Source organism: Chanodichthys erythropterus, chromosome 16 (assembly GCF_024489055.1).
Source record: "Chanodichthys erythropterus isolate Z2021 chromosome 16, ASM2448905v1, whole genome shotgun sequence".
Taxonomy (NCBI): domain Eukaryota; kingdom Metazoa; phylum Chordata; class Actinopteri; order Cypriniformes; family Xenocyprididae; genus Chanodichthys; species Chanodichthys erythropterus.
In genome coordinates this window covers 27,729,691-27,750,665 of record NC_090236.1, presented here as the reverse complement: position 1 = coordinate 27,750,665, position 20,975 = coordinate 27,729,691, and the positions used below count along the sequence as shown (strand labels likewise).

At 38.8% G+C, this 20,975-nt stretch overlaps 1 protein-coding gene across 3 annotated transcripts in view; it reads right to left on the bottom strand.

Moving 5' to 3' along the window:
• Positions 1 to 3,831: 3,831 nt before the first annotated feature.
• ppp2r3a (protein phosphatase 2, regulatory subunit B'', alpha) overlaps positions 3,832 to 20,975 on the bottom strand; it is an 81,801-nt gene continuing 64,657 nt past the window's right edge. For 2 of the 3 annotated variants that reach the window (XM_067361990.1, XM_067361991.1), the window contains exons 4-15: positions 12,463 to 12,729; positions 11,948 to 12,051; positions 11,749 to 11,851; positions 11,064 to 11,138; positions 9,546 to 9,632; positions 9,280 to 9,436; positions 9,003 to 9,051; positions 8,824 to 8,913; positions 7,926 to 8,101; positions 7,460 to 7,578; positions 7,235 to 7,341; positions 3,832 to 7,093 (exon numbers count right to left, since the gene is read on the bottom strand). In XM_067361990.1, coding sequence (XP_067218091.1) covers positions 6,997 to 7,093; positions 7,235 to 7,341; positions 7,460 to 7,578; positions 7,926 to 8,101; positions 8,824 to 8,913; positions 9,003 to 9,051; positions 9,280 to 9,436; positions 9,546 to 9,632; positions 11,064 to 11,138; positions 11,749 to 11,851; positions 11,948 to 12,051; positions 12,463 to 12,729 — 1,431 coding nt within the window. In that variant the 3' untranslated portion in view covers positions 3,832 to 6,996. Of the gene's footprint in view, positions 7,094 to 7,234; positions 7,342 to 7,459; positions 7,579 to 7,925; positions 8,102 to 8,823; positions 8,914 to 9,002; positions 9,052 to 9,279; positions 9,437 to 9,545; positions 9,633 to 11,063; positions 11,139 to 11,748; positions 11,852 to 11,947; positions 12,052 to 12,462; positions 12,730 to 14,529; positions 15,185 to 20,975 lie in introns of those variants that run through there. The other variant, XM_067361992.1, reaches the window with a different exon arrangement.

Sequence of the window (20,975 nt, the reverse complement as noted above, 5' to 3'; positions counted from 1 at the left end):
AGTAAATGTAGGGCAGGACGAACACAACTACTCATTTCTCATTTAGGCTCCTATAGAATGTTTAATTAGTGCTATTAATTGCTCGCATTGTAGCGTTTTTTGACATTTCTTTCATGGGAATTAAGTGATATGACCTCACTATAAAATCCTTTGCATCAACCTCGAGCCTTTAAAGGGTTAGTTCACCCAAAAAAAATAATAATGTCATTTATTACTTACCCTCATGTCGCTCTACACCCGTAAGACCTTCATTCATCTTTGGAACACAAATTAAGATATTTTTGATTAAATCCGATGGCTCAGCAAGGCCTGCATAGACATATCCTACTTCCTCTCTCAAGATCCATAAAGGTACTAAAAACATATTTAAATCAGTTCATGTGAGTTCAGTGGTTCTACCTTAATATTATAAAGCGACGAGAATTTTTTTCCGTGCGCCAAAAAAAAAAAACAAAAAACAAAAAACGACTTTTTAACACTGCTTCGGAGCGTTATGTGAGCGTACAGTGTCCCAACTTTTTTTGAATCAGGTTTGTAATAATTCTGTCATCATTTACTCACCCCATGTTGTTCCGAACCTGCTGGTGTCGGGAAACTGTCCTGACTAGTTTCTACAACATCATACTATGGTGGTTAAGCAGTGTGCTAGGTTACATTGTCATTGTTTGTATGGGAAACGCACCACTGTATAATTTTCTTTCTTCCTTGGAACACAAAAGATTCATGTTGTCAATTTTGATTTTATTTCTTGAGGGGATATTCGTGCCCTTTAAAGTTGTTATGAAACAGAAGTTGCAGTAGTATGGCTTCTCGAACAAGAAAAAATGTAGGGCGCGACTTGTGTTTTGCTATTGCTGTGATGTCATGTGACGTTGTCTCACGCCAATAAACACTTCATCAGAAATGTTGCTGCAAGAGTTATTTTGATTAAAGTTTATGAGCGCAAATTAATTAAAAAAAATAAACTGATAAATTATTTATAATAAACACTGCAATATTCCATTACAAAATAATAATTGTCATTTTTTTATTTCAGTGTCTTTAAGTATTTTTTCCTCAACCTACCTTACAGATATGGTAGATTTTACCACATAAATGCATTGCTTTAAACCTGAATGGTGATCATTTTGATGAAGGAAGCAGAGAATGAGGTTGAGCACACTTAAATAAGTGCACCAGAAATGTTTTATTTATAAGTTGAAGAAAAAAGTTAGTGTGGTGCAAATGTGGATCATGTCCATGCAGAGTCCATGTGTTGTGTTCTGTGACAGTGTGAAATAATGTTGGTGTCATGGAGGCTGAATGGTCAGGGGATTTCCTGGAGATGGAGATTTTGAGTGAAGGACAACAATCATCTTCTAACGGATATGTGCTGCTCTTAATCACAGACAGCTTCTGGCTGATACTGGATAGGGTGTTCCCTCCTATTTGAAGTTCCCTAGTGTCAGAGGTGAGTCTGGAAAAGGAAGAGCTGTCTGTACACTGATTCTGACATGAAAGTGCTTTCCAGGGTGTGGAGTACCCTCTCTCTCTCTACCTTCTTCAGCTCAGGTCTGATAACGCAAGAGTGTGTATGAAAATTTAAATATAACACATGTTCCTTAGCTGCTACCACAGCGAACCATAGCGACTGCATATTTCATCATTAACTACAAGTAATTATCCCTATGTTTCAGAATGAGGGTTCCTTCAGAGGAAACTTCGATCCGTGAAGCCAAAGGTCAAGTTGAGCCAGGCATCTTAGCATCTAATTTGTACGTTTTCATACAATCTGCTTATGGTTAGGTTTAGGGGTAGACTTTTATTCTTTTTTTTTTTCTACAAATCAAAGGTTTTAGAATGAATGACATTGTGCAATTTCATATGTATTTTCTCATGAGATCGGGTTGGCCAGTATGGAAACCTTTAGCTTTTCTATTGAATCAAACTGAAAGCATTCCCATCAACAGCTAGAACATGTGTTTCTACTCTGTATTTACACCAGGGCAATGCAATCTCTTCATGTTTGCCAGAAAAGAGGTGGATGGAAAGTGGATAATTCATGACGCACACAAACAGAAAGAGGCAGATACAAGTGTTTGGCTGTATTGATCAGGTAATGTATTTCCCACTATAGTTTGTCATTAACAGGACGAACATGAACTTTTTCCTATATGGACACCTGGAAGAGTGTTTTGAGATGGAATGAAAACCAAAGACATTCTTCAGTGAGACTCCTCTCTGGAGACCAAAATAGAGGAAAAAATGAATTGCGCGCACAGTGAAAAACAGAGGACAGATTCAAGATGGCCAGGATTTACAGGAGTTCACTGCTTGAGCTCCTGCCTAGAATTCAGAGATCATTCTGAAAAGCTGCCTAATTTTTTCCTTGGAGACTCCACTACATCAGATTAAAAGAATTTGCCGGAAGGTTTATGTTCAATAAGACACATTAGATACATATAAGTCTATCTGATGCCCACAGCTGAAGAAATGTTTTATTATTAAACGTTTAAGGGGAACATTTTAATCTTGCAAGGGAATTTGTCCTTTTTCATTTGAGATAATTTCATGTCTTAAAATGGATTTCAAAAGTGCAGCTGGAAAATTGAACTGTCTGATTGGACAATTTCATGAAAATGTGTAAGAAATGTACTTCTATCATGATAACTTTCAGAGTGTTTGCCATGCTAATGGGTATAGACAATTTTATGTTCAAGGGTTAGTTCACCCCAAAATGATAATTCTATCATTAATTACTCACCCTCATGTCATTCCAAACCTGTAAGAACACAAATGAAGATGTTTTTAATGAAATCTGACAGCATTCTGTCCTATAGACTTCCTTTGCAGCTTGATCTTTGATGCTTCAAAAAGTTCATAAAGGGATCGGAAAATTACTCCAAATGAATCACAACCAAATTTTCTAAAGAGACTCGATTGGTTTTTATGATGAACAATTTTAACGATTTAATTTAATTTTTTACTCGCATAGAAACCTTGATCAGCAAACATAAACAGATGCTCAACTGAATGTGAATGACTCACGAGAACAAACTTCTTCAGGAAACTTGTTGTGTAACCAATGAGGTTCATTCTCGTGTGTTACGCAGCACGCTTGAGCTTCTGGAAGAGGTCTTTCAGTCTTGGTAGAATCTGCTACGCTGCTGCTGCAGAGCAAGTGCTTGACTTGCTACTGCCAATACATAAACAACATGCTGCTTCTGTACAAAATAACATACATGAATTAACCGTAACAGATCTATACAGGTGGAGCTGGGGAAGGTGGAGGGTTTCTGAAAGCGCACTGCAGACTGCTACGGAAAGTGCTGACCAATATATGAAGGTTGAGCAGCAAGCGCATTGACTACTGATAAAGCATGAACCAATCAGCTGTGAATAATTAAAGCTTTAAATAATTACTTAGTAATGCATTACACCCAACATTATGTTCTTATTAATTCAGTGTTTCTACATATGGATCTAGGATCCCACTTCCTGATGGGCTCCAGGGGCCAGGGCAACATGTACCAAAACACAAAAAATGTGCATATAAAGTGCATGATACAATATATGGCTAGAGCCCACTGCTAGGAAAAGGGGTTTCTTCAATGTCATGGTCTAAGTAGGATGTTCCTTCTTAAAGTAGCAATATCCTGCAGAAGATAATGTGATGAAGAGAGCTACTAAAATGCAGTCTGATCCATGTTTAATGATTTTATTTTTCAATTAGTTTTTATATAATTATAATATTTTATATATAACTACGTCAGAACAGCAGCTCAGTATTGGCCAAATCTGCACACGTGAGCAGCATGATGCATGCATGTGATGCAGGAGCCAGCCAATAATGAGTCGGCGTTCTGACTTAAACAACGTATGGATGTAAACAATGTATGAGAATGACACAGAACAGAAGATATTGTTGAATAAAGTCGTGATTTTTGTTTTGTTTTTGCACAGAAAAAGTATTCTCGTCACTTCATAACATTAAGGTTGAACCACTGCAGTCTCATCGACTGTTTTAATGATGTCTTTAGTACCTTTCTGGACCTTGAAAGTGGTGGTTAAATTGCAGTCTATTGAGGAGTCATATACCTCTCGGATTTCATCAAAAATATCTTAATTTGTGTTTCCGAAGATGAACTTGCGTATGTGGAACGACATGATGGTGAATAATTAATGACAGAATTTTCATTTTTGAATTAACTAACCCTTTGAGGTATTTATCAGACAAAATTATTTGGCAAAAAAGGGAAACCACAGCTACAGGTTTTATTTTACTATGCCAAAAAACAAAAAAACAAAACAAAAAAAACACTAAAAGATCACAGAAAAAAGCATACATTGACTACAGCATGATCTGTTATTACAATTATGTTGGTTCTCTCTTGTTTTTGCATGTTTAAAATGTCTTTGAATGACAACCTTCAACAATTTTATTTATTTATTTATTTTTAAATATTTGAATAAAAGGTGAAGATGTTTTTTTTTTTTTTTTTTTTCAAGGCCGGACATCACTTTTGGCCACTATATGCAACATATTCAGTATGAATCCAATTTTTTTTTTTTTTACTAAAGTAATAGTGCCAAAGCAACTTTCTGGTGTGCAATCTCTTTGATGGGCCTCTTGTGCATCACAGCAACACCCTGGGTCTATACATGGACGTGGACTGCCTGGATGGGATGCACCTACATATAATATTAGGGTTTATCATAAGAGGATAGGAAAGGATTGTCGGCAGTTAAGTAAGGCTAACTTTGGCACATGCACCTCCCTACTACTGTCTTGAATGAAAAGCCTGTAGGCATTGCATGAATTAACATTTTTATTTATTTTCATAATTTTCCAAAAGAAAAAAAAAGGGAAAATTCATGCGAACACCAGAGCCATCTCATCAGAGCACTTAAGAGATCACGCTACTTAAGTCCTGTCTTTCACTGTCTACAAGCAAGGCATATCAGATCCAAAAGAAAAAAGAACACGTGGAAAGATATAAAACTCAAAAAAAAAAAAAAAAAAAAAAAAAAAAGATAAAAAGTTGCACACTAATAAGTTTAGTTGTTTACAGCTTCTTTAGCTGCCAATAGCTGTCCAGAAGATCAGATTTGCATAGCGCTCAATGTGCTAGTGATAAAAATGATGAACCAGGATTGTAGCGTTAGTCAAGTTTAGTTTCAGCTTTGTTTTTTTAATGTCTAATAGTCCTGATAAAAGTGTAACACACTACAGCAGTTGTATTGCTCTGGTTTTTTTTCTAAGAAGTGCTACTTGAATGTCATTAATCGCAGAAACACGTCCAGTTGATTGTCACCTGTCAGCAAATTCATACTGAATTCCTTCATAAATCCCCTGTCTACTCAGCTTAATGCACATTATATAACACTGGCAGTTAGAGATATATCATAATTTAAACGTCCCCTACCACTCAGTGGCAGAGTCAATCACATGGGAAGAATAAAATACAAAGACATTTACAGTGGCTATATAAAATAAATGTCCTAGGTCAAAAAAGAGCTAGACTACAGTACAAGGAGAAGCTACTGGTAAACCATGAAAATGGCTGGCCAAACAAAAACAAACAAACAAATCCACTTCACATATATAAATATATTACACTAATTACATAAACCAAAGAGTGTGATCGAGTGGAGGGAGGTTTGGCCATCAAGCACACAGAGAGACATTTGTAAAACACTAATCTGAAGAGAAGTGTGTCATTTTGGATACTAAAATACTTTTTTTTTTTCCAATCCCAGTTTAATGTGTAGAGAACTATAAGCAAGCGTAGGTTGATTTCCCTGTAAACATTGTGGCTCTGTGGCGCTTTCAACCCAATGCCGTGCGTGCGTGGCGGGACTACCTGTTTGACCAACTAATGGTGGACCAATATGAGATAGATAGTTATTTTTTCATTTCGTTATACATTATGCATTTGACTTTAAATGTGGAAACATGAGTTAATAGTAGAAGAAGGTACATAAGCCCTAAATTCCATGAGGACTGAATTTTGGTGACTTGATTGAGTGATCGACCGACCAAGGGGTCAGGGGACTGTGAGTTAACAATGTCCACGCCAAATAAATAGTACGTTACAGCTCTCTTTACATGATTACAGGTGAAATTAAATACATACACAAAATCCTATAGGACAAATGTCTCTGTACACTGAGGATGAAAAGCATGATGAATTTATATATATTTTACGTTTACATTTCTTGAAAAAGATGTGACCATTTCAACCCCAGATAAAAACATCATATAGCTGAGAAATGACATTTCTAAAAAGCACTTTCAAGTCTAGGATTGTCCTGGTCAGTTCATCTGGAAATATGTAAAAGGAGGTTTTATGTCTGTAATTAAGTTCAAACACTTAAAAAGTCACAACTTTCAGTCTTTTCTTTTAAGCAACAACATGCAATACCATCAGTGACCACTGGGAGCAACACGTTTGCACTGTTGCCACGTCCCTTAAACATAATGTGCAACACAGCATAGCACAAGATATGTGCTGATCTCATGACTTAAATATCTGATTTAGTCTGAGAGGACTAGTTTCTGTGAGTTACGTGCCACACAAGTATAAATTCTCTCTAGTTTTTCCCTCCCCTCCCTTTAAAAATATATGGCAGCATTACATATAGCTTCACTCACATTAAAGCACATTCTAAACTCATTCTAAAGTTACTAAAAAGTCTTTTTTTTCACATCAAAGTCTTTGTGAAGGGTGGATGGAACCAGCCGGCAGTTTAGTTTGGGAGTGGATGCATTTATCAGTAAGAGAGTGAAAAACATTGAGTTTACATTTACATGTTAAGACATATTGCACATAAAGCCTTTTTGTGGGTGTCTGGAGCCTTTTGGTTTTAGATGTAGTTCTATTGCACACATGCACACACACACAAATGTCCTTAATGAAATGTAGAAAAACGTTTTTTTCCCTTTTTGACACGTCAGGGAAATATGGCATGGTGGTTATCCGTTCAACGTCATGGTGTGTAGACAAAAACGGTGACTTATGCCGATAAATCAGATATGACCAGCTTATCCATTTTACTTCCAATGTCTGAGGAGACCGTGAGCTCATCGGATTCGTAATCGTCGTCGAAAGATCTGCAAATGCAAGCGTGCAACAGTTACGCTTCATACTCCTCTGCTATATGAAGTTCAACCACATATAGTTTGTATCTTATCTCTATGCAATGTTATGAACTCAGTAGCGAATTCATTCCATTACAGAGTGCATTGACTCACCCCTCTCGTAGCTGTTCATTGGCTGTCTCCTCTGCCACAAGAATCTCATACTCTTCGGCAGCATACTTGTCCCAGTCCGAGGGCTCTGGACCGTCACTATCCAAATCCTGATACACAAACACACAAACATACACACACTTACAGTTACAGAATGCTCAGAGTATTAACATAAATAGCATTCAGCACAGTGGATATGAATATAAATGTAACCCATCAAACTCTAACCTTCTGCACTGCAAAGGGATCTCTCTGCTCATGGTCCAGGTACTTCTCTAGATTGAAGAATGTGTCATAGAATATATGTGCCATCCTGCAGCGCTTCAGATCTCGAAGAGTAATTTTACCTGCCAAGAGACATCATCAATTGTTTACTTTAAATATACTGTACATTCATCGGACAGACATTTCAAAGCAAATTCCAATCAAGATACGGATTAATCCCTATCTCATTTTACATTTTGAAGACATTTTTAATTCAAGAAACTTTCGGTAAATTCATAGTGGAGCTTTTTATTGTAATTTATGGACTTTTAATTGATATGAAACTCTAGAATGACAGGAAATTTAGTGAGAAATAGAGAAAGAGAAGGGAGTGGGATCGGAACATGGGATTAGAGCATGTATACTACACACTATATCATATTGGTGAGAAGGAGCTATGAGTTTGAGAAGATCAGAATGGGTTCTTTACCTGGGCATTCTGGTTTAACTAAGTCCAGCATCTGGCACAGTAGATCCTGGAAGGGCAGTGGTTCAATGCCCATCCCCTCCATGCGTTCACACTGCTCCTCATAGAAAAACTCCAGTTCAAACATGGACAGAACACCATCTCCATCCATATCCATACAGCGGAACCAGTACTCTATACTGAACAGAGAGAAAGTTATCGTTATTTTAGTAAATAAGTCAAGATATATATCCAACTTAATTTGATATTCTCCTACGCCGTTTACATTGTAGACACAGTGCAACGCTTCCAGGTTCTACGTCAGAACAGCAACTCATTATTGGCTGGCTCCTGCAACTGCATCACACACCTGCGTCTGCCAGTGCTGAGTCGGAGTTCTGATGTAGAACCTGGAAGCACTGCACTTTGTCTACAATGTAAGCAGTGTAGGAGAATGACAGGGAAGAGAAGAAATTGTTGAATAAAGTTATTTTTGTTTTGTTTTTGCACACAAAAAGTATTCTTGTCACTTCATAATATTAAGGTTGCACCACTGTAGTCACATGGACTATTTCAATGATCTCTTTACTACCTTTCTGGGCACTGAAAGTGGTAATTAAATTGCTGTCTCTGGAGGGGTAAGAGAGCTCTCTGATTTCATCAAAAATGTCTTAGGTCTAACAGGTTTGGAACAACACAAGGGTGAGTAATTAATGACCGAATTTTCATTTTCGTGTGAACTAACCCTTTAATAGTTAGTTAATAGTGAGAATTGGACCCTAATCTAAAGTGTGACCTTATATTTTATTTCAGATTCATTTAAAATACCAAAAACTATAACAACACCTGTTCTTAAAACTGCTCTAGAATTTGCAACTGCTGTATCTCTATCATATCTGTGATATCTCATCTGTGTCATTACCTTGTGGGGTTCTTTTTATCCTCCTCTGAAATGAGAAACCAAACAAACTCAGCGTAGCTCATTCTTCCTTCTCTCTGCACTGAGTTTCCCCTAGAAGTAAGAAAAAACTTGTACCATAAGCCACATGTATACCATCCAAGATCTCAGATACTACCTTATTTCTCCTCAGCAGGTCCTACCTTGTGACAGCTCCTGAGAACAGCCTCTCAATGATTCTGCTTGATGAAGCTTTGCAAAGAAGAACAGAGCAGAGTTACATCAAAAGCTGTTTCTCAGTACAACAAAGTCAGTTTGGAGCCTGAATGAGACTCAAGAGTTCATGTAAAGGAAAGTTTACCCAGAAATGAGTAAATGATAACAGAACTTTAATTTTTGGGTGAATTATCCTTTTAAATAGTGACAAAAGCTAACAAATGACACCTATCTTGAGCATAAACAAGTTCACTGTGTACTTACCATGGTCATTGTACCTGGCCAGGTCTTTGGGGTCGATAAAGAGGTCATGGTCAGTGTCCAGCTCCCAGAACTTACAGTAAATTACATAGAAGTGCTCGTAAGAGAAATAATCTGTAATTTGATTGATGTCGTCCTCTTCTTCCAGCAGGGCGAGTGTCTAGTGAGACAGCGAAAGTGGCTTCTGATGAAAAAGTCCCTTCAAGTTTTGAAAATTGAATTGAACGCATTGAAGGCCTAGAGTTATGGTGCCATTTAATAGTGTTTACCTGGAGGAAGTTGCTTCTTCTGAGCTCTGTCATGTTGATCTTGCCTGTCCAGGAGCGATTAACTGTGTAAAATATTCTCTGAATCACCTGGAGAGTGATAATAAAAAAAAATACTTTTGACATAAGCCAAAAAAAGTCTTTGAAGCAGCTACTTTAAGATGTTCCCTACATGTTCTATAATAATCATGAAACCCAAATATATCAGATGTTTAACCAAGTTCCAGAAGCAATAATCTCTACTACATAATGGCCTTTAGTCAAACCCTAACTCTGCCGCCAAGTGTGAACTGATACTCTGGATTTCAGTGATGCCACATTTGAGAAGTGATATTTTGCAGAGCAAACGTGTTCATCAGGGGTGTCGTTGGTATTGACGATAACGGTGTTCTTAATAATAAAAAAAAAAATACTGCTATGTCAAACCCGCACATATGAAATAAATAATTCAGGTTGACACTCCAACATAGTAGGTGGCAGTATTGCAGCTTAACACTGGTTAGCACATTTAGTGTAAATCTAATATTCTAACAGCCCTAGTGCAAATAGAAACCAGAGAGAAATGGGACGTCGATTAAGCTTATATTGTATAACCAACTGTTGCATACTAGGTGTACAGAGATAGTTCACTCAAAAATGAACATTTTGTCACCATTTACTCACCCTAATGCTGTATGAATATTTTCTTTTGTAAAACACTAAACACTAAAACAGATTTTAGCCAGAAAGTGAATTAGGATTGAAGCTATCAAGCTCCAAAAGACAAAAAACGCACCATAAAGGTTGCCCACATGACGTATTCGCTACATTCCAAGTTCTCTGTAGCTGTATGATAGCTTTGTGTAAGAAACAGAACTAAATTTAAAACTTTTGATCCATCACAGCTCTAAAATCTAAAAGTCATACAGGTTTGGAATGACATGAGGGAGTGTAAATGATGACAGAATTTTCAATTTTTATTACACTATTCCTTTAAAGGCTGAACATTCCAACCAAAGGCTCCTTCTGCCCGTAGATACAGTTGTTTAGTGACTGGTTGTATGGAGACATACTGGGTTATATCTAGCCCTCTGGTGACAAAGGCCCCATGCTTTAGGCTCCAAGAGAATCAGTGACATCAGTGTGGATTAACATGCATTTCCTAGTAGATCAGTCCTCATAGGAGAAATTGGTACCGGGGTGTGTCAGCCAGTGCACCAGTGCAAGGAAGTGTCTAAATATGGGGTTGTGCAAGACCAGGGTCAGTGGCCTGTTGGTGGCATCCGTGTTTCCGTGATGTCAGGCCACTTTGACGCCATTGCCCTTCCCACCCCCTCCGTCTCCCTTCGCAGCACGTGTTGCAGCTGTCCCACAGACGGAAAGACAGACAGACAGGCGCACTGGGCTCCACGGCTCACAGTTTAGACGCACCACCAAATTTTGCAGCGTGTTCCAATGACATGAAAATCACCACCCTTGTAATCATTTTCCATGCAATATCTTTTGCCTGTGTCATAGAGCCTTTCATGAAAAGATACTTACTGTTGTGATGTACCGGGAATGGAATTCAGGAGCATCTTTCAAAAACGTCAGCCCCGGATGAGTGTCCACAATGTCCTAATCAAAAAAAAAAACAACAACAATGAGATGACTATCCTAACTTAGTTTAATTCTACAAAGCTCTTTTTGATAGCCTATTTAATGAATTTATTTATTTTAACATAAAAATAAATAAAATTAAAAAACAAATAAATAATTGAAATAAAAAAAATATATATAGCCTCTAATATTTATGGGATCCTACATGGGTCAGTATAATATAATATAATATAATATAATATAATATAATATAATATAATATAATATAATATAATATAATATAATATAATATAATATAATATAATATAATATAATATAATATAATTAATATAATATAGAGCAAGCAAACAAATATTTAGTTTTTTCACAATATGGCATTTTTTAACAAACCAAAAACTCGACACCATTTAAATCCTCTACTGGTCGAATATTTTTGTGCTATGTGAATTTGCAATTAAGTTCGCCTTTACAAAAGCCTTCATTCATTCATTATCATAATTTCATATCTACTTATCTATCATATCTATCATATACTACTCACTGATGCACAAATACAGGTGGTACCAAAAGGTTTGTTATTCACAGCTGTATGCACAAACACAATGTATTACAAGAGCAATGTTCCAACCTGTAATAGAGGGATGAAATCTTCTTGTTCCAGGTAATTGCAGCCTGGTTTGGCCAGCAAGTAAACAAACTTGGATGAATCATCATAGCAGCTGTGCAATAACCTGTAAAGAATTAAGGCAGAACGTCTTAACCCAGTGCCACACAAGATGTATAAAGCACTTTTTATAGTGAAAAGTGATGTGTTGGCTGACACTTACTTTCTCCATGTTGCAATGAATGAGTGAACAGAAACAAAACCCGTTCGCTCTCCACCAGCACAAATGAACATTGGTGCTTTCCAATAGAGGGGACATCCGCATGCCTGTGAAATGAAATGCATGAATTTTCTGTTTTTGTTTTATTTTAAATGGCACTGACTTATAAAACATTTCTCAAAAATAAATCATTTATGCAAAAGATAAGATTGATCCTCTTTAAGGGTCCAAATATCTGAGTGTAAAATGTCAGAATGGATTATTCTGTTTATATTTCTTCATTATATGCTATTGTTCATATATTATTCAAAATGTGGGAAAATAAAATAGGATGTTGTTATAAGTCTGCATCCATCATAATGCTGTGGCAATACAATTTGGCAAGCGGATCTGTGGGTGAAGACTTTGCAAAACAAGTGTCAGCCTGCATGTTCAAAGCTGTCAATCTAAAGCTATTGAGAATGGTTCAGAGAATATGAATCTCATTTTAAACAAAACGGTTCAGAATTCATATGCACCTTCGCTATCTTCCCCATTTCATAAATGTCAGCTTTCTCCTCCTCAAACTCTGTGAAGGCTGCCTCAATTTTGGCAATGGCCTCGTCATAGTTGGCTGCACAGTTTGGAAGACCTTTGGGGAAGTAGAAGCGTGGAATGTTTATGGAGGAGGGTGGGGGCGTGGCCACCACTTTGGCTGGCGGAGGACTGGGTGACCGTGGGGTTGGCGAGGAGGGTGCAGGTGCAAGAACTGGAGGAGGTGTTCCAGGTTTCTTCTCAGGCTGGATCTAGACGCAGAGAGAGACAATGAGAGAAAGAATAAGGATCTCCGTTGGTGTGACAACCATTTAGGCCAAGTTGTATATTTGCTTTACGAGGCCTCAAAAAATTCAGCTGAATATGAATGACTTTCCACAACAGATCAAAGAAGACAGGCTAAAAACGAAGCTCAGCTGAAGATGTGCATGAAGCAAACAGTGGATATGAAAAAATGGTTAACAGTGGTTGTTAAATGGTTTTAAACTTTAAAATAAGTGTTTTTCTTTTCATTGGTCTTATATATACACCATGTTCACTTTTGCATGACAAGATGTAGATGTAATACAAAGAAAATTTTAGGAATGACTTCAACCAATATTGAGAAAACACATCAAAGCAGTGCATATTTTGTTTATTTAGTGCACATCTTCTCATAAGCGTTTTAATTCAGCATCATATCCAAGCTCTATGGATGATTTGAAGCATATAAAGTAATATGCGGTATCAAATTAACAAGTAAATAAAGCCTTTTAAGTCTTCTATTACTACTTAATCACTAGCGATCTTTTGGAAAACTTCATGAGAAATTTTCTCCCGGTACTTGCTGTGCAAGGATGTTGGCTCTTGTTCTGTATATTCATGGTGATCGGTCAACTTCGGCCTCATCAACTTCCCTGCCGATGTGATGACAAGAACTCCTCAGCAAAAATAAGACAGATATTTTTCACCTAATCTTCTTGCCCTCACCAACACAAGCCAAAGTCTTCATTTCAGGGGGTTTGTTTACTTTTATTTCTACCTACATTTATTTCTCATTGATATAATGGTGAAGTAAAGTGAATTGGGCTCAACACTTTGTAGATTGTATAAATGATTGGGACATGTTTCATGATGCTCCAAAACACCTAAGGCCACTTGTTTCTGAACGGCACAGTCTTACTGTCAATCAAACAGAAACAGAGCTGTTGAAATGCGACCGAATTTTGGAGAACTCTACTGCAAGCAAGACAGGGCCGAATGCACGTATAGAAGAGAACAGCTGTGGCTCGAGCCCGGCCCGTACCGTCCGTTCCCTCCTCCCTATGTTCTCCACCTAATCTTCCTGCCCTCACCAACCCAAGCCAAAGACTTCATTTCAGGGGGTTTGTTTACTTTTTATTTCTACTTATATTTATTTCTCATTGATATAATGGTGAAGTAGAGTGAATTGGGCTCAACTCTTTGTGGACTGGATAAATTATTGGGACATGATTCATGACGCTCCAAAACACTGCATGCATACAGTCTAATTCACAGGCCCAACACTAACAGCTCATGTCAGTTTACTTCATTCTTTTCAGACGGGACATTGCAGCACCAAGGTTAAACTTCTAATAACAAGCTGTGGAAATGTCCAACACATTCTATACATAGTCTTGACATACTGTTCTTATTCTGGACTCTGGGCAAAACCCTAGAGTCATAGCGTGCACCTAAGGCCTCTTATTTCCGAACAGCACAGTCTTACTGTCAATCAAACAGAAACAGAGCTGTTGAAGTGCGACCGAATTTTGAAGAACTCTACTGCAAGCAAGACAGGACCGAATGGACATACTGAAGAGAACAGCTGTGGCTCGAGCCTGGCCCGTACCGTCCGCTCCCTCCTCCCTCCCCCCCTCCTCAAAGCTCCTGTACGAAACACTTGGACACTGTATTCCTGTCCTGCCTCACCCCCTTACACTATTCTATTAATAAACATGTTGGTATCTGCCTGTGAATAGTTTGTCTTGTCTGGCATGTGAGAGTTAGCTATGGCATTCTTTACTGAACTACAGAGTTTGGCTACTGACCTGGGCTTGCTGGAAAGACTTGAGTCTTTTCTTGAACCGTGACGGAAGGACAAAGTCACAGCCTCGGGCCAAAAAGGCCAGTTCGCCCCGCAAATCGGGATCCTCCCTTAACGAGGCCTCCTTGATCATCATATTGGCAATGTCAAAGGATTCAAAAAGTAAGAAATGAGAAAAACCCCTTTAAAATAAGGAAATTGGGCAAGAAACTCCTACAGTAGGTCCTCAGGAGGATCAGCTTCCGTTCAGGAGCTTGCAGAGAACTCCGTTCTAGCCAGTGTCACTCGTATGCTCTTTCTTCCAACGGTCCGATCACTTCAAAACCTTCATTTGCCAGGCTTTGTCCAGGGATGCAAGGTGGATGCGTCTTGGCGCACTGAACAATTCCTAGAATCGTGCCTGCTACTGTTACAGCTGGAATCCAGGAGCATTGTACCAAAGAGGCCAGGCCGCCAGCCTCCTGATTGCCTTTCGAAACTACAAAACACAAAATCTCAACTCAAGTCCATAGCCAACGGGTTCCCAGCCCTGCGAAACATGAGCCGCTCTGGGTTCTGCCTCCCAGACCAGTCCCCTCTCTCTCTCTGAGCCCGTCCTGTCCTGATGAGCAGGGGGCTGAATGCACCGATACAGAAGGGAGGGGGATCAGCTGTGTCAAATGTCCGTATGGGTGAGCAAGTTGTATTATGGGAATGGAAGCCCCCTCCCACCCCCAAACAGAAAAGCTAAAGTTAGCCAGAGCACAGATGAAGTTCAAATTGCTCGATCAAGACTTTGTTTACGTGCAGAGGAAGGCAGAGAGAGAGTGGAGATAGCTTGGAGGGCCAGGCCCCTGCGATATACGGCTCCCGAGAGTTCATGGGGTACACTTAGGGAGTGGAGTAATAGGGCCAGAAACATTTCAGGGCACTGCACCCACAGCATAATAACACTGATGTCTGGAGTGCACAGAGCTTCCTCTCTGCTCTAGAAAGTTTCAAACTAACTAACATGAACTTCATACTTGAGGCAGACAAAGCCCAACTGGTGCAATACAAGAATATTCGAAGGCCCCATCACCTTTCCAGCTGTTCGTGATTTACTTGATAGTACAATAAGGATTTTAAAACAATATTCTCTTGACTCAATTTCTGCCTGACAAGATATTTTAGATCTTTGCATAACTGGAAAAAAAATTATATTTAATTTAAAAATGCCAATGGAGTCATATGACTTTATTAATTTATGACTTTTCAGATCTAAAAATCACACTTTTAAATTTAGACTACCTCATATATCCAGGTTTTTATTCTTCTAGTTGAGGGAGTAAATCAAAATAATAAAAAAATCATATTTTAATGTTTATTTTGACGCTGATTAAAAGATTTAATGCTTATCTAGATGCTGATCCTTTGTTATGAGAGCACTCTCTTTATCCAGGAAAAAATATTACATATTATTATAATAATTTAAAACATGATATATTTATATTTGTTTTTGTTAATAATAATAATAATAATAATATACGCAATAAATAAATGTCTGCTTTAAGGACAATGAGCATGAGAAACAATATCACACTCATTATTTCCCACACTGCCCTTCCCTGGGATCAAGCCCATGTTTGTGTAAACATTTTAACTCCTAGTCTACCATCCACTATACCTGTGTGAACTACAAAACAGAAATAAATAAGTATAGTGACACCTAGTGACTGTGTTTATAAGTTATCCAACAGCTATCTTTCCAGAAATTCACACATCATGGTGTGTGTGTGTTATTTGACAGACAGATGTGTTAATCAGTGCCATGTTTACATTTTATCTGCACAAATAAACCAATGAACTTTTTAAGAAGAAGGAGGGAAAAAAAGCAGAGGTAATGGAGCTGATCTCTTTGCGTAACTAAGCTCTAACGCCCAGCAGATCTTCTCCGCTTTCCTTTAAGCCTTATAAATAACACCCTCTGTACAGGAGGCCTCCTGACATTTCAGCTGTACATAGCAATCCCAGCATTCCCTGTTCTGTCTCCGGCAGCTGTTAGGAGAATATCAAACGCATCAAGATTCCTCTGTGGGCAGGGCAGAGGGACAGAAAGAGGCCTGCCTGCTGCTAACACCATTAGCCACTGGAGGAGGAGATGAGATGCACACACAGTTTTAAGTGCTTGTTATGAAATACCTATTCTTGTGTTGGCCAATTCTTATTCCGAAAAACAAACCTGCTGTAAATAGAACATTAATGAAGTTATCTTCCATGAAACATGTAACCTCAGAACCAGATTATAGTTAGCATGCTGTATTCTAGCACACTAGGGCTACAATGGCCAAACTTGAACCTGCATCCCCACGGGAGCACTATGCCCATTAAGGCTCATGTGAGCATGTGCGCTACGGTTGCACCACGGACAGGGTTGTAGTTAAAAATTCTCGTCCTCCATCTTTTTTTAAGTGAAGTTCAGGCAGGGACAAGGCCTGGTGGATGGTTCACGTGTGCCAACACGTTGCATGTTATTATTATCCTTTCATCTTTTATCTGTTTTCATCTTTGTTCTCACTTCTTTCAGCTTTATTATAGCTGAATGACATAAACTGGTTTGCTCTTTTGTCTAAAGTAAATCAATTGTAAGATTCAACAATCTTTAATTATGTTTAGCTTGCTGGTGAGAGTGTAGTGTAATATCTCTGGTCAAAGCGAAAGGCTAGTTTTTAAGTGATGGCATTCATACGCAGGTCTTGTACCATACGGTTTCTTGACATTTGAGGTAAATTTACTTTTTTTGTTAAAATGAAAGCAAACCAGAAAGTATACAGTGGGTACGGAAAGTATTCAGACCCCCTTAAATTTTTCACTCTTTGTTATATTGCAGACATTTGCTAAAACTCATTTAAAGTTCATTTTTTTCCTCATTAATGTACACATAGCACCCCATATTGACAGAAAAACACAGAATTGTTGATATTTTTGCAGATTTATTAAAAAAGAAAAACTTAAATATCACATGGTCCTAAGTATTCAAACCCTTTGCTGTGACACTCATATATTTAACTCAGGTTCTGTCCATTTCTTCTGATCATCCTTGGGATAGTGCTACACCTTCATTTGAGTCCAGCTGTGTTTGATTATACTGATTGGACTTGATTAGGAAAGCCACACACCTGTCTATATAAGACCTTACAGCTCACAGTGCATGTCAGAGCAAATGAGAATCATGAGATCAAATGAACTGCCTGAAGAGCTCAGAAACAGAATTGTGGCAAGGCACAGATCTGGCCAAGGTTACAAAAAAATTTTGCTGCACTTAAGGCTCCTAAGAGCACAGTGGCCTCCATAATCCTTAAATGGAAGATGTTTGGGACGACCAGAACCCTTCCTAGAGCTGGCCGTCCGGCCAAACTGAGCTATCGTGGGAGAAGAGCCTTGATGAGAGAGGTAAAGAAGATCCCAAAGATCACTGTGGCTGAGCTCCAGAGATGCAGTCAGGAGATGGGAGAAAGTTGTAGAAAGTCAACCATCACTGCAGCCCTCCACCAGTCAGGGCTTTATGGCAGAGTGGCCCAACGGAAGCCTTTCCTCAGTGCAAGACACATGAAATCCCGCATGGAGTTTGCTAAGATGGTGAGAAATAAGATTCTCTGGTCTGATGAGACCAAGCTAGAACTTTTTGGCCTTAATTCTAAGCGGTATGTGTGGAGAAAACCAGGCACTGCTCATCACCTGTCCAATACAGTCCCAACAGTGAAGCATGGTGGTGGCAGCATCATGCTGTGAGGGTGTTTTTCAGCTACAGGGACAGAACGACTGGTTGCAATCGAGGCAAAGATGAATGCGGCCAAGTACAGGGATATATTCTGGATGAAAACCTTCTCCAGAGTGCTCAGGACCTCAGACTGGGCCGAAGGTTTACCTTCCAACAAGACAATGACCCTAAGCACACAGCTAAAATAATGAAGGAGTGGCTTCACAACAACTCCGTGACTTGAATGACCCAGCCAGAGCCCTGACTTAAACCCAATTGAGCATCTCTGGAGAGACCTAAAAATGGCTGTCCACCAACATTTACCATCCAACCTGACAGAACTGGAGATGATCTGCAAGGAGGAATGGCAGAGGATCCCCAAATCCAGGTGTGAAAAACTTGTTGCATCTTTCCCAAAAAGACTCATGACTGTATTAGATCAAAAGGGTGCTTCTACTAAATACTGAGCAAAGGGTATGAATACTTATGACCATGTGATATTTCAGTTTTTCTTTTCTTTTTAATAAATCTGCAAAAATGTCAACAATTCTGTGTTTTATCTGTCAATATGGGGTGCTGTGTGTACATTAATGACGAAAAAAATGAACAAATGATTTTAGCAAATGGCTGCAATATAACAAAGAGTGAAAAATTTAAGGGGGTCTGAATACTTTCCGTACCCACTGTATCAAATAAGCGTTCGTATGATTTGTAGCTATTGTATGGTATCATATCAGAGGCTTCTTTTCACCAAGAAATCAATTCTTTATGGATAAAATGGTTTCACATTGACCTTTAATGCTAATAATAAACAATGTATACTTATATGAATGATTTTTTTATTACAAATAATAAAAAACTAAATTTGAGAAAAGTAAAAAATATGTTTTCCAGCAGATGTTCCACATAACAGGCTAAACTATATGAGCTACAACAAGAGGATCAAGCACACATTGTATGAAGGATCTTAGGGCTTGTGTATTTTATTTGATTACATTCCCTGATTACTGGTCATGATCCCTAACAAATCATGACAGAATTCCTAGAAACACTAGAGCAGGCCAGGGCTTTACTGTACTCAGCTGCAGAACAATATAAATACAGGAGTGTCACCTTGCCTGGTGGTTGCCTGTAGAACCAGTGGCACTTGCTCTGGATCCAGGGTTACATTCTAAAGACCTTCAATGAGTTTCCCCCCACTGTTGGCATAACTAATTATTATATTGCAGTGTCCTTGACTCCAATCCTTGTCCAGTACTACTGTTGCTGAGAATGAATACTATCATACTATCAGAAGAGCTGGAATATTTCAGTGGAAGTGATGATCATTCAACTTTAGTTTAGGTAGTCTCTTGTAGACTGCAGGTAATAATAATATAACAAATAATACATATGCCGTTCAAAAATTTGTAGATGTATGGGTCTCTTCAAAGGATTTGGATTTAATAGGCTAAATAACCACACATAATTTGCATATGAACATGACTGAAGACAATGGGGAAAAACATACAGAGAGCATTTTCCGTTTCTGCTCTGACAGCTCCGAGACCGAAAACAGAAAAAGAAATATTTAGAGAACATTGTGCCTAGTGCATTTTTCGTCTTCAAACTATACTTATGGCTTCAGCTGGCAAAGTTTAAATCCTGTCTGGCTTGCGCGCTTCCCATAATGTTTATTGTGTCAGTAGGCGAACAGCAGGCAGTCTTTAGCGGCTGTTCGAACATTTTTGACCACATGAGCGTCCACACCACAAACGCAATCCGGTCGAATGAGTTTTCGACTACCTCTGGAATTGATTGAAAGTGGACAAGCTCAAAACGTTTTACAACCTGTTTACACCTGTATTTAGCGTTGTCCACTTGTGATTGGATCAACCAAAACGCATCATAATACCAGGTGTAAACAGGGCTTTAGTAGACTACATTATGAAACAGTTCTGGATTTAAAGGAGTGATGGGCTTGTCAATACTAGCATATGAGTGGATTCGCTGAGACCAGCAGAGCTGTGCAATGCTGGGAAATCCTATGAGCAAGGAGAGTTAATACTTCCACGGCCCTCCACTTCAACTTCAGAGTCACACCTGTCTGCCTGCTTATGCCAGGCAGCTTGTTCTAGGACGTGCTGTAACAGTGCCCGGGCCTCTCGATGGCTCTGCAGGTGCTGAGTATGTTCTAGCACTGACAGGAGCCAGGCTCATCACACCTGTCTCCTTCCCATCATCCCAGACACTCCAGCACCACGCTGAGTCTTCAATTAACAGCAAATCCGCTCTGTGGGATTCCAGAGGTATCGGAGTGCTGTATGGGTGTCATCCATCCACTGCCATGACCTATCAAAATGATATTCTAACCTTTAGAAGATAGATTTCCACTACAAGAGCATTGGCTTTCTAGGATTTGGAAATACTCATGGTGTATCGGTCGACATTTAGTCAAATAACTGGAGAATCCAGCTAAATTTGTTGCATTTGTGGGAATAATAATGTTTTCATTCCATCAATTTTCAGCAGGTCTCAGTTGCACAGTGTTGGGATGCCATTGCCAGCTGAAGCCCAGTACACCCCTCTTCCCCTGCACACCACTAACATTATAACGTCACAATGTGCATTTGGCACTGGCTGTGTGACAATCCCGGGTACCTCGGAGCCATCAGAAGGTGCTCTTCATTCCAAAAGCGAAGAAAAAGTGCATAGCTGCCTGAAAGCAGTTATTCAGAGTTTAATTTCAGCTT